The 13,523-nt window shown below is 51.2% G+C and overlaps 1 protein-coding gene across 1 annotated transcript in view; it reads left to right on the top strand.

The window, feature by feature from the left end:
* Window positions 1-13,523, top strand: part of LOC147125177 (heat shock factor protein 1-like) — a 48,906-nt gene that overhangs the window by 25,866 nt on the left and 9,517 nt on the right. The window contains exons 8-9 of the mRNA XM_085998656.1: window positions 5,777-5,883; window positions 11,061-11,225. Of these exons, the coding sequence (XP_085854782.1) occupies window positions 5,777-5,883; window positions 11,061-11,225 (272 nt within the window). The remainder of the gene's footprint in view (window positions 1-5,776; window positions 5,884-11,060; window positions 11,226-13,523) is intronic.

The raw sequence follows: 13,523 nt of genomic DNA, 5'->3' as shown, positions 1-13,523 counted from the left end.
GAGGGTGCGGAATTCCTAAAATGCATCCAGGAGAACTTTTTTAGCCAGTATGTAGTAGGGTTGCAAAGGGGTGGAAAATTTCCGGGAAATTTTCCACGGGAAGCTTAGCTTGGGAATTTTGCCCAAAAAAGCACATGCTAGCATAATATTGTTTTTTTTGTATTTTTTCCCCCACAGGTCCTCTTTTAAAATTACTAACAGAGATGGAATCTTAATTATTAAGGAATTTCTTAATCAATATATGTTTATCTTCTTACTTGGCTTGTTTTAATAATTACAAGTTTTGTGTGTGACTGTGAACAAATGTGTCCTGATTGGTTGGATGAGCGATTAGCTCCCTCTATTTGTAATATTTGCATATCGAATTGTGATTGGCCTGCAGGCATCTGTAAGACTGCTATAGTTTTTTTAAGATCCAGGTTAGGGGTCCTGAGGGAAGTCATTTTGTTTTCTGCTGATGTTGTGATGATGCAGTAAGTAAATCAGACTTTATACCAAATAAACCAGTTACTTGTTGAACTCTGTTGTCCTTCAATTTAAAATATACAAAATAATACACTATTGGTGATGTAGCGTCATGTGTGTACAGGTCATGCTTCCATCACATAGAGCATCAGCAAAAATGTACTCACCCTGTTGCAATCGTGCTGATCAACCGCAGTTTGACACAGAGATGAATGCCCTTTATTTCTCTGCATAGAACAATGCCACGTTTACCGTCGGATGTGTGGAAGCATTTTACCCCAGGCATTAAAGATGGAAAGACTGTGTACATGTGCAAACACTGTAGAAAGCCATATGTAAAGAATGCCACAAAGATGCAGCAGCATTTATCCAAATGCAACAACTTCACTCAAAGCTCACAGCAGTCAGCCCAGAGTTCCTCTGCTTCCATTCAAGAAGATGATGGTTCTCATTCAGCATCAGGCTCCTTATCAGCAACTCCTGGCCCACTTGGAAGGTTCTTTGATACAATGGATAACCATAGCCAGAAGAATGCAGATGAGTGCCTTGCTCGAGCTGTATATGCAACAGGCTCACCCCTCATGCTCACAGCCAATGTGTACTGGAAGAGATTTTTCAAAGTTATTCGCCCTGCATACTGTCCTCCCACCAGACATGCTTTGTCTACTTATTTGCTGGAGGCCGAGTATAACGGAGTCCAAGGAAAGCTCAAAGAAACGATAACGATAACGAAGAGCACAGACACGAAGGACAACAGACACACAGGCACATACATTGCTGATGAGCTGAAAGCGGTCATCAACGATCTTGGATCACAAAAGGTCTTTGCAGTAGTTACTGACAATGCTGCGAATATGAAGGCTGCTTGGGCTCAAGTGGAGGAGGCCTACCCTCATATTACATCTATTGGGTGTGCAACTCATGGGCTTAACCTGCTCCTCAAGGACATCATGGGTTTGAGAACCATGGAAGCACTGTACAAGAGAGCCAAGCAAGTTGTTAAGTATGTCAGGGGAAAACAGGTAGTTGCAGCAACCTACAACTCCAAGCAAATGACAAAGAACAGGAACACCACACTGAAGCTGCCCAACAACACTAGATGGGGTGGTGTTGTCATAATGTACAACAGCCTTCTGGAGGGTAAGGAGTCGCTGCAAGAAATAGCAATATCCCAGTCTGGGGGTTCAATAAAGTTCAAAATTATAACCTAAATAAAGTTTTGAAAGCCTGTTTTTATTTGTATGGAACAGTATGTCTATTTTGACGACAAAGATAATATAAGGGTCAGAGACAAAAACTATCAGTGTGCAAAAAAACTCAAAATTCCCATGGAAAGTTTCCTCTTTTTAAAAATTCCCAGAATTTTGCAACCCTAGTATGTAGCAAGCCCAACAAGGGCGGGGGTGGTTTTGGACTTTGTTTTAGGGAATGAAGCTGGGCAGGTAGAAGGCGTGGCAGTGGGGGAGCATTTTGGTGCTAGTGATCATAATTCTGTTAGATTTAAGGTAGTATTGGAAAAGGACAAGGATAGACCAAGAATAAAAATTCTAAATTGGGGGAAAAACAAATTTTGCTAAGCTCAGAGGGGATTTAGCCATAGTGGACTGGAAACAGCTACTGGGTTCAGACCAAATATGTGCCCTTAAAGAAAAAAGGTGGGGCTAACAAATCTAGAGCCCCCTGGATGTCTAGAGACATACAGGGTAGGATAAAGAAAAAAAGGGAAGCGTGTGACAGATACCGAGGGCTAAATACTCCAGAATCTTTAGAGGAGTACAGAAAGTGCAGGGGTGCAATTAAAAAGGATATTAGGAAAGCAAAGAGAGAGCATGAAAAATTCTTCGCAAGTAAAATCAAGGAAAACCCAAAGATGTTTTATAAATATATTAAGAGGATAACTAAAGAAAGGGTAGGGCCTATTAGAGATCATGAGGGTAATCTGTGTGTGGAGGCGGGAGACGTCGGTAGGGTTCTTAATGAATACTTTGCGTCTGTTTTCACAAAGGAGAGGGGCGAAGCAGACATTGTTATCGGGGGAGGAGTGTGAAATATTAGATGAAATAAACATAGTGAGAAAGGAAGTATTGGGAGGTTTAGCAGCTTTAAAAGTGGATAACTCCCCAGGCCTGGATGAACTGTATCCCAGGCTGTTAAGCGAAGCAAAAGAGGAAACAGCAGAGGCCCTGACCATCATTTTTCAATCCTCTCTGGTTTCAGGTGTGGTACTGGAGGACTGCTAATGTGGTACCCTTGTTTAAAAAGGGAGAAAAAGATAGACCAAGTAATTGCAGGCCAGTCAGCCTAACCTCGGTGGTGGGAAAATTATTGGAAAGAATTCTGAAGGACAGGATAAATTTTCATTTAGAAAGACACGGATTAATCAAGGATAGTCAGCACGGATTTGTTAAGGGAAGGTCGTGTCTGACAAATTTGATTGAATTTTTTGAGGAGGTAACAAGGAGGGTAGATGTGGGTAGTGCATTTGATGTAGTGTATATGGACTTTAGCAAGGCTTTTGATAAGGTTCCACATGGCAGACTGGTCACGAAGTTAAAAGCCCATGGGATCCAGGGGAAAGTGTCAAGTTGAATTCAAAACTGGCTCGGAAACCGGAAGCAAAGGGTGATGGTTGATGGGTGTTTTTGTGACTGGAAGGCTGTTTCCAGTGGGGTTCCGCAGGGCCCAGTACAAGGTTGCTTGCTTTTTGTGGTATATATCAATGATCGTGACTTGAATATAGGGGGAATGATTAAGAAGTTTGCAGATGATACTAAAATTGGCTGTGTGGCTGATACTGAAGAAGGAAGCTGTAGACTGCAGGAAGATATCATAAATTGGTCAGGTGGGCAGAACAGTGGCAAATGGAATTCAGTCCGGAGAAGTGTGAGGTAATGCATTTGGGGAGGGCTAACAATGAAAGGGAATACACATTAAATGGTATGACACTGAATAGTGTAGAGGAACAAAGGGACCTTGGAGTGCATGTCCACAGATTCCTGAAGCTAGCAGGCCAGGTAGATAAGGTGGTTGTTAGAGGGGACTCCGATTTCCGATGATGGTAGATAGGTTCACAACAATCTTTATTCAAGCATATGCAGGGGAAGACTCACTTGACAGCTTCAAGTGGGACTTTGCCGATCTCTCTCATTTCATTTACTTATATACATTTGTTATTGCTTATGCAAGCTATTACAAAATATCACGTGCTAGTCACACTATTTGTTAATGCTATCACATTGCCCATGTTAGGGGTCTCTGTCCATCAGTTGCACTCCTTAGTTCCCTTGTGATTTAATCATTTGCTCGGTGACTATTCTTTTGCATGTACAGGTAGACTATCCTTTATCCGCACTTCCGAAAACCTCTAAAAACCGAACGTTTTTTCGTGGAGCGTAAGTCGTGCGCATGACATGACCTGAGTGGCACCAAACATGACAGGAGTGGTCCGGGAGCTCAGCCTTTCCCTGTGAGCAGGGCAGAGGGTCAGAGTTCCCTCCTGGGTAGGAGATTGCAGGCCGAGCCGGGCAGTGTGAAGGAGGTACCGGGAGAGTGAACCCAACAATACAGCGGCCTGTCCGATAGTCTTTTCTCTCCCCCCCCCCCCCCCCCCCCCCACCTGATTTGCAGGCCAGCTTAGCGTAGGAGTCAGCCGATATCCGGCTTTCCCACAACTGGCGGCGGCAGTCGAGCCCCAGACCCCCGCTAAGTCAAGGAATTCAGATACGGAGCAGGGGGAGCCGGAAACCTCAATCTAACGGCAGAAATCAGCAGCCGTTTTGTTAGTTTTTTTTTCTTCCCCTGGCATTTTCTTCCCCTAGCATTTTTTTAAACAGTCAGGCTGTGGAAAGAGCCTCTGTAGCTTAGCAACAGCTTCAGAGACGCTTCCAAGGCAGGGCCCGAGTGTTTACAAGCTGTTGCTAAGCAACAGTGTTTGTTGTCAGATACGGAGATGAAAACCTTCTGAAATCCGAAAACCGAAACACATCTGGTCCCAAGGTTTTCGGATAAAGGATAGTCTACCTGTATATAATTAGGTTTGGAATTGTTTTTCACATTTTATCACACCACCATCGTTAACCTCAAGTTCTTTATTGTTTGGTCAATCAGTAGTGTTTACTTGTTAATTACCCTTACAGTGGTTAAGAAGGCATACGGAATGCTTGCCTTTATTAGCTGTGGCATAGAATACAAGAGCAGGGGGGTTATGCTTCAACTGTATAAAACACTAGTTAGGCCTCAGCTAGAGTACTGCGTGCAGTTCTGGTCACCACATTACAGGAAAGATGTGATTGCACTAGAGAGGGTACAGAGGAGATTTACAAGGATGTTGCCGGGAGTAGAGAATCTTAGCTATGAGGAAAGACTGGATAGGCTGGGTCTGTTTTTCTTGGAACAGAGGAGGCTGAGGGGAGACCTTATTGAGGTGTATAAAATTATGAGGGGCATAGTTAAAGTGGATAGAAAGGACCTATTTCCCTTAGCAGAGGGGTCAAAAACCAGGGGGCACAGATTTAAGTAATTGGTGGAAGGTTTAGAGGGTATTTGAGGGGAAATTTCTTCACCCAGAGGGTTGTGGGGGTCTGGAACTCACTGCCTGAAAGGGTGGTAGAGGCAGGAACCCTAACCACATTTAAAAAGTACTTGGATGTGCACTTGGGATGCTGTAACCTGCAGGGCTACGGACCAACAGCTGGGAAGTGGGATTAGGCTGGATAGCTCTTTGTTGGCCGGCGCGGGCACGATGGGCCGAAACGGCCTCCTTCTGTGCCGTAACTGTAGTGTATGTACCTTGAAGAAGGAACTATATTCTGCAGCCCCTGTATACTGCAGTACCAGTAGTGACCACCCCTGTATATAAGCCTGTGTAGTAACTTTGTATAGTAGTTCCAGTTTTGTCTCCATTCAGTAAACACCTGTTATAACCAACTTCTGCAGTCCGTGTCTCAATTACACACGGACATTACAGTAACTTTCTATGATTCTATAAGTAGGAGAAGAAGTGCCAACATGAACTGGGTGTAGGAGAAAGCAGCAGAGTGGCTCCATGAACTAGGAAGGGAAGATGGATTAATAATCAAATGTAGCACTGAAGAGTATCGGCACATACTTACAATAGGTTGCAATTTCTTAGCAAGAAATTGGGGCAATTTCACAATTTCTGCAATTTTCCAGTGGCTGAGCGAGCTTGAATTTTAGTGCTGTGGATTTATGGGCACTAGGTTGAGAGGGCTCAGGCCAAGTAAAGATGAGCTAACCGTGAGACCTCCTGTGAAATGTATAGAGATTAATTGTTTTATTTTATTATGTTAAGAAATATGAAACCTGTGAGGAAAGCAGTGTTTATCCAGGAGGCGTTATCATCTCTGAAATCACACACCTGATTGGGAGTCCAGATGAGCCTGGCGAAGACCAGCACAGGTAAGGGTCTTTGGCTGATTCAACTTTTTTTTCTCCAAATGTGTTTTAAAAATTTAGCTCTTAGAATTGTTGTTATTGAAGGGCAGCCTCATCCCTGTAGCAGTCACCAATCTCTTGGACAGACCTCTCCGATAAATAGACCTTCTAGAACTGACTACTGGCCATGTGTTCAGCTGTCCTTTTGTTGCCTCGCGACAGCAAGTTAGCAGCTTGACCCCCTTACCTTCTCTCGGCTCACCTTGTCTGGGGGTTGGCCGATGAGGCTGCCAATTAAACTGGTGGCCACCATTTGGATGGGGCCCCCCAGAAACTATCTCCTGTGTTTGCAATGAATAAGACTATCCTGACATAATAAGCCTAGGGCCTAGAAATTCAGTATAGCCAGTTTTGGGGCGCTAACGTTAGCACCCGCCCGACTTTAGCGCCCACCCCAAAGTTGCGCCCCCTTCGCCGAAATTCAGTTGCTTCGCCCTAAGAGGTTGCTGGAGCGCTAAAAGAGGCGTTACACGACTATCTTTAGGCGCTAAGCCGGCGGTGCAGAGGGATAGCGCCGAGGCGGGGCGCAGCGCGGGTGCGGTCATTTTTTGATTGACAGCAGACCCCGTGGCGCCGGCCAGCTCTTAAAGGGGGAAGGGACGATTTGGTCTGCTGCCACGCCCTGCACACTGCAGCTTTCAAACTAGGCCTCAACACTGCTGCTGAGGCCAATGAGCCATGGCAACGCATGATAAGGCCCGTGAGCGTGCCCTGCGCTTCTCAGAGCGTGATCTGGATATCATGCTGACAGCATTGGAGAAGAGGCGCAGGATCTTGTTCCCAGACAATGGCAGGAATCCCACCCACCGCATCTACACCAAAGCCTGGAGGGAGATCGCCACCAGGGTGTCGTCCTACGGCGATGCCCCCAGGGACAAGGTGCAATGTCAGAAGAAATACAATGACCTGACCAGGATTGTCAGGGTGAGTACCCTTTCCACTCTCCTCCTCATTCTTGCATGTACACCTGACATGATGGGCAAAGGGACCTGAAAGGCCTAATGGGCAGCCCTCAGCCAGCAGCTTTGGGACAGTCATGAGCATCAATTGCACATTCTGCACTTTACACACTGGCCAAGCTATTCCACCATGAGAGGCAGTGCACACTAGATCAGGGCTACACTCTGGCCAAGCTATTCCGCCATGGGAGGCAGTGCACACTACGTCACGGCTACACACCGTACTTAGAGCCCGTCCTTTCTCTTGCAGGCTAAACTTGCGAATAATCGCAAGCGCCGCGACATCACCGGGGGAGGCCGCGCCAAGTTCCAGAAGCTCACTCCCCTGGAGGAGCGCGTGAGTGGCCTCATGGGAGGCCGCGTGATTGTGCCCAGAGCTTGCGGAGAAGCTGACCCTCCGCTGCCCGGCAATGGTAAGGACCTTGCCTTTTGGCCCTCTCTCGTCACACTTGCGCATCCGAGCTACCTCCTTTGCCACTGTGCCACCAATGCGCTGAATGCCACCAGTCATGACTCCCTCGCTGACGGCCTCTCCTCACTCTGAAGCTACTCTTGTGCCTTCCTGCTTTCAGCTGGTGACGAAGAGCTCCCTGAAGCTGCCAATGACAGCCCCTCCGAACAGGAGGAGGAGGAGGAGGAAGAGCAACCCGGACCATCAGGGGAGGACTCGGGTCCCGCAGCAGAGGGCGAAGTGTTGGACACGTCTTCCCTGGACGAGAGCCTGGAGCAACTTTCGGAGGGGAGTGCAGCTGCTGGGACCAGTGGCGTCCAGCCACCCAGGAGGGCTGCGGGTGGGCCGCGGGGGGAAGGATCGGAGGGGAGTGCAGTTGCTGGGGACATTCGGCGCCAGCAACGTGCCAAGGGTCGCCTAGCTCGGACCCCTGCTCCCCAGCGGGAGAGTCCCGCCTCCAGTCCGGCCACCTTCACCTTGGAGGAGGTGCGCCAGCTGGACCAAATGGCCGAGGATTCGGACCACCGCCACACAGAGCTCATGCAGGTGGTGGGACGGATGCCTGAGGCCATCGAGTCGCTGGCAACCAGTGTGCGGGAGTTTGGGGCATCAAATGCCGAGAGTGGCCGGATGATGATGGAGGTAGTGGAACGGATGCCTCCGGCGATGGAGTTGCTGGCTGATGCCGTCAAGTCAGTGGCGGATGTGATGCGGGCGCAGACCAGGGCAACGGGCACTCACTGCTGCCACACGCGCTGCCTCAGCCAGGCATCGCCAGGACACCCGCCGCGCTGCAGCAGCACAGCGATCCGCCCTTCGGCTGATTGGTGCGGATCGTGCAGTGCGTGCCCGGGCGAGTGCCAGCGTGCGACATCACCAGCCAGCGCCTCCAATACGCCAGCTTGCCCACATTGCGCCATCCGTCGCCGCCACTCCCCCAGTGGAGCGTCAACAGCAAGCGGCTGGAGCTGATGGTGGCCATGCACATGTGCGCCAATCAACAGCCGGCCCCTCGAGGCCCAAAGCCCGTGTAGGCCGCCCCCCAAGGCCATCTGGCGGAAGGACATCTGACCCTCAGGCGCCTTCCCCCAGCCTCGCAGCAGCCACTGGGCAGAGCTTGCGGAGGAGCAGCAGGCCGGGCAGGGGCGCCAAAAGACTGGACAAGGTCTCGCCCTCGCGGGCCACTAAGTAGAGGGTGTGGCCAGCTTTCATTTTATATGGCGGTGGACGTCTTTATTTTGCCCATGGTTGTTTTGTTTATGGGTATGTTTTTTGCGTTGAGGTTGAGGCCTGGTTTGTTCAAATGTGGAGTTACTCCTCCCCAGGTTGTGGGAGTGAGTCGTTTGTTGCACTTTTTGTGGGGGCCGTTGTTTGTTTTTGGGATTCATGTGGGAAGGGGTTTCATTTTTGTCAAATATAAATTTATCTTTATTCAGACAGTGTCCATGGTTGTTCTTGTTAGTCTTTGTTGCCTTCGCCGGCTGAGGGCTTGCGGAGCGGCTGCATTCATCTTGCTTCATGGCCACAAGGCATTCCCTGACGGGGCTTAGAAGTTACGTTCAATAAGCTGGCGACGGACGGCCCTTGGACCTTGTCGCTCCCTCCTGGGAACGTACTCCTCCTCCTCCTCCTGCTCCTCCTCCTGAGGTGGTGGTCCAACGTCAGGTGGCAGTGCCTGAATCCTGCGGAGAGCCAGATTGTGTAGCATGCAGCAAACTACGACAAATTGGGAGACCCGTTGCGGCGAATACTGCAGAGATCCGCCGGAACGATCAAGGCAGCGGAACCGCTGCTTGAGGACCCCAATAGTTTGCTCGATGATGTTTCTGCTCCTTTGATGGCTCTCGTTGTATGCCTCTTCAGCAGCGGTCCTGGGCGCGCGGAGCGGGGTCATGAGCCAGGTACACAAAGGATAGCCTTTGTCCCCGAGTAGCCATCCTCTTGGGGGAGGCTGTGCCTCGAACATGTCATGCACAGTACTCTGCCGCAGGATAAAGGCATCGTGGCAGCTGCCTGGAAAGCAGGCATTGACAGCCAGGATGCGCTGCTTGTGGTCACACACCAGCTGCACATTGAGAGAATGGTAGCCCTTCCGGTTGCGATACTGCTCGCCATGCTCCAGAGGTGCCCGCAAAGCCACATGCGTACAGCCAATGGCGCCCTGCACCAAGGGGAAGGCCGCGAGTCTAGCAAATCCCACTGCACGCTGATGCTGGCTCTCCAGGGCCATGGGGAAGGAGATGAATTGGCGTCTCCTTGTGAAAAGGGCATCGGTCACCTGGCGGATGCAGCGATGCACGCTGAACTGGGATATGTTCGCTATGTCCCCAACAGCGGATTGGAAGGAGCCGGTGGCATAGAAGTTCAATGCCACCGTCACCTTCACTTCCACCGACAGAGACGTCCTGCACCTGAGCTTTGGACGCAGATCTCTGCGAAGCAGGTGGTAGATCTCTGCAACCACCTCCTTTCGGAATCTCAGCCTTCTTACACATCGCGCGCCACTCATGGTGAGGTAGGAGCGCTGCTGGCGGTATACCCTGACTGGGTAAGGCCTATGTTGCCGACGCCTGTTGCCCCCTCTGCCTCTAGCCAGGGCTGCCCCTCTCACACCGCGTCTGCGAGCCCTACGCACATGGCGCTGAAACTCCGCGTTGGCACCCCATGCAGCCCCCATCAAATGCTGGCAAACAGTCAACTTTCCAACAGGGCACTTGCAGCGCTTTGGCCTGAGTCCAAAAATACCTGAGCTATTGCTGCACGAAACCAGTTAGCTCTCCTCCTTGTGTGTCCAGAAATCCGTTGCACAAGAGTGTTTGCTGCAAAATGGCTGCCCTTTATACTGCAGGGTACGTGCCCTTTAATTTGCGCTCCCCGGGGCCCGCGTCGGCTGTGTTGCGTTCCATTTTACAAACGCTCTGGCCGCCAGCCGCACAATGGGGCGGTCCGACTGAAGTTTGGAATCGGGGCGCGCAAAGGGCGTTGCACGAGGATGTGACGTCATTTTCTGCGTGCGCAGCCGGGCGGGCGCTAAACTTTACGCCGGCGCTAAGGGTCCACTTAATTTGGGGCGAGGCGCAAACTGCGCTGCGCCCGGACGCTACACGCATAGCGCCCGAAATTCACTTCTCTTAAGGCGCTAACTGCTGGCGCAACCAACTGAATTTCTAGGCCCAGATGTCTTATAGGAAAGAAGCTATATCAATCAGCATGACCACCCAATCTCTTGTCTGGAATGAGTTAATGACTCTTGATGTGTCAGGCTGGCGTGGTATACAAGTAGCACAACTCCACACACTTGTTCACCTCGCTTGAAATACATGTAGTTTTCCATCCCCCTCACCCCCAAGCCTCTGGATGCTGTGGGGATTTTAATCCCTTGAGCTAAATTTAACTTAACATTTTGATATAAATCATACCAAGATTCCTTTTTGTTGCAAAATGGTCAGAATCCTTGAAACTTGGTGACCTTGAATCTATGCCCTCTAGTTACTGTCTCTCTCTGATCAATGTAAATAATTTTACCTTTTTTTCTTTTAACTTGTCAAAACCTCTCAATTTTGGAACAATTATATTGGATCTCTGTTCTAATGAAGAGTCCCAGTATTGCTTCACTACAACTGATATCTATACAATACACACATTAAATTGTATCATAAATTAACATCTGCTTTCAATTCATGTCATTGACCCCTAGAATTATTCAAACTTGTCTATTTCACACTCTACAGCTTTGTGAATGGAAAGCCAAGTACTGCTGAAACACTGTTCAGTACAGATACAGACAACCTAGTTGCCACTTCGAGCACCGCGCCTTCACTGTTCACATCACACGATCTGTACGACACTCTCCTGAATGAAAACTGTCAAATGGCCACTGAAGAAACTACTGACCGGTGAGATTCTAACTGAAAGTTAAATAAAAAAAATTAAGGATTATTTTTTTCCCTTTTTTTGAGATTGTACGTGGCCTTGGAAGGAGTGGGCTGCTGGCCCAATTTGACCTTCTACCTTATGTACCCGGACAAAGATCAAGACAGGATTCATCTTCTGCTGGGAATTGGAGGGGTGGAATGTTTGTGGAAGACAACAGATGAGGGTTGAATAGTGGGCATGAAGATGGATGAACATTGTTGTGTCATGTGTTCAAAGAGCTTCAAGGCAGTCACAAATGGAATCCATCCCCTCTGCCAAAAATTGTTTGCAGCAATGGCACATGCTGTTCACCCAGGATTCTCGTGTGTGTGTGTGTCAGGGTGTGTGTCGGGGGTGTGTGTGTGTCAGGGTGTGTGTGTGTGTGTCGGGGGGTGTGTGTGTGTGTGTGTGTGTCGGGGGTGTGTGTGTGTGTGTCGGGGGTGTGTGTGTGTGTGTCGGGGTGTGTGTGTGTGTGTCGGGGGTGTGTGTGTGTGTGTGTGTCGGGGTGTGTGTGTGTGTGTCGGGGGTGTGTGTGTGTGTGTCGGGGTGTGTGTGTGTGTGTCGGGGGGTGTGTGTGTGTGTGTGTGTCGGGGGGGGTGTGTGTGTGTGTGTGTGTGTCGGGGGTGTGTGTGTGGGTGTGTGTGTCGGGGTGTGTGTGTGTCGGGGTGTGTGTGTGTCGGGGGTGTGTGTGTGTCGGGGGTGTGTGTGTGTCGGGGGTGTGTGTGTGTCGGGGGTGTGTGTGTGTGTCGGGGGGTGTGTGTGTGTGTGTCGGGGGTGTGTGTGTGTGTCGGGGGTGTGTGTGTGTCGGGGGGGTGTGTCGGGGGTGTGTGTCGGGGGTTGTGTGTGTGTGTGTGTCGGGGGTGTGTGTGGTGTGTGTGTGTCGGGGTGTGTGTGTCGGGGTGTGTGTGTGTGTCGGGGGGTGTGTGTGTGTGTGTGTGTCGGGGGGTGTGTGTGTGTGTCGGGGGTGTGTGTGTGTCGGGGGTGTGTGTGTCGGGGGGTGTGTGTGTGTGTCGGGGGGGGTGTGTGTGTGTGTGTCGGGGGGGTGTGTGTGTGTCGGGGGTGTGTGTGTGTCGGGGGGGTGTGTGTGTGTGTGTCGGGGGTGTGTGTGTGTGTCGGGGGTGTGTGTGTGTCGGGGGGTGTGTGTGTGTGTGTCGGGGGGTGTGTGTGTGTCGGGGGTGTGTGTGTGTCGGGGTGTGTGTGTGTCGGGGGGGTGTGTGTGTGTGTCGGGGGGTGTGTGTGTGTGTCGGGGGTGTGTGTGTGTGTCGGGGGTGTGTGTGTGTGTCGGGGGGTGTGTGTGTGTGTGTGTCGGGGGGTGTGTGTGTGTGTCGGGGGGTGTGTGTGTGTGTGTCGGGGGTGTGTGTGTGTCGGGGGTGTGTGTGTGTGTGTCGGGGTGTGGTGTGTGTGTCGGGGTGTGTGGTGTCGGGGGTGTGTGTGTGTCGGGGGGTGTGTGTGTCGGGGGGTGTGTGTGTGTGTCGGGGGTGTGTGTGTGTGTCGGGGGGTGTGTGTGTGGTCGGGGGGTGTGTGTGTGTGTCGGGGGGGTGTGTGTGTGTGTCGGGGGGGGTGTGTGTCGGTGTGTGGTCGGGGGGTGGGTGTGTGTCGGGTGTGTGTGTGTCGGGGGTGTGTGTGTGTGTGTGTCGGGGTGTGTGTGTGTGTCGGGGGGTGTGTGTGTGTGTCGGGGGTGTGTGTGTGTGTCGGGGGGTGTGTGTGTGTCGGGGGGTGTGTGTGTGTCGGGGGTGTGTGTGTGTGTCGGGGGGTGTGTGTGTGTGTCGGGGGTGTGTGTGTGTGTGTCGGGGGTGTGTGTGTGTCGGGGTGTGTGTGTGTCGGGGTGTGTGTGTGTCGGGGGGTGTGTGTGTGTGTGGTCGGGGGGGGTGTGTGTGTGTGTCGGGGGGGTGTGTGTGTGTGTCGGGGTGTGTGTGTGTGTGTGTCGGGGTGTGTGTGTGTGTGTGTCGGGGGTGTGTGTGTGTGTCGGGGTGTGTGTGTGTGTCGGGGGGTGTGTGTGTGTGTCGGGGGGTGTGTGTGTGTGTCGGGGGTGTGTGTGTGTGTCGGGGGGTGTGTGTGTGTGTGTCGGGGGGTGTGTGTGTGTGTCGGGGGGTGTGTGTGTGTGTGTCGGGGGTGTGTGTGTGTGTGTCGGGGGTGTGTGTGTGTCGGGGGGTGTGTGTGTGTGTGTCGGGGTGTGTGTGTGTGTGTCGGGGGGTGTGTGTGTGTGTCGGGGGGTGTGTGTGTGTCGTGTGTGTGTGTGTGTGTGTCGGGGGGGGTGTGTGTGTGTCGGGGGTGTGTGT

Source organism: Somniosus microcephalus, chromosome 1 (assembly GCF_052327205.1).
Source record: "Somniosus microcephalus isolate GS21.2 chromosome 1, FLI_Smic_1.0, whole genome shotgun sequence".
NCBI classification, from domain to species: Eukaryota; Metazoa; Chordata; class Chondrichthyes; order Squaliformes; family Somniosidae; genus Somniosus; species Somniosus microcephalus.
The sequence above is the reverse complement of the archived record's forward strand: the minus strand, read 5'-3'. Positions and strand labels throughout refer to the sequence as shown.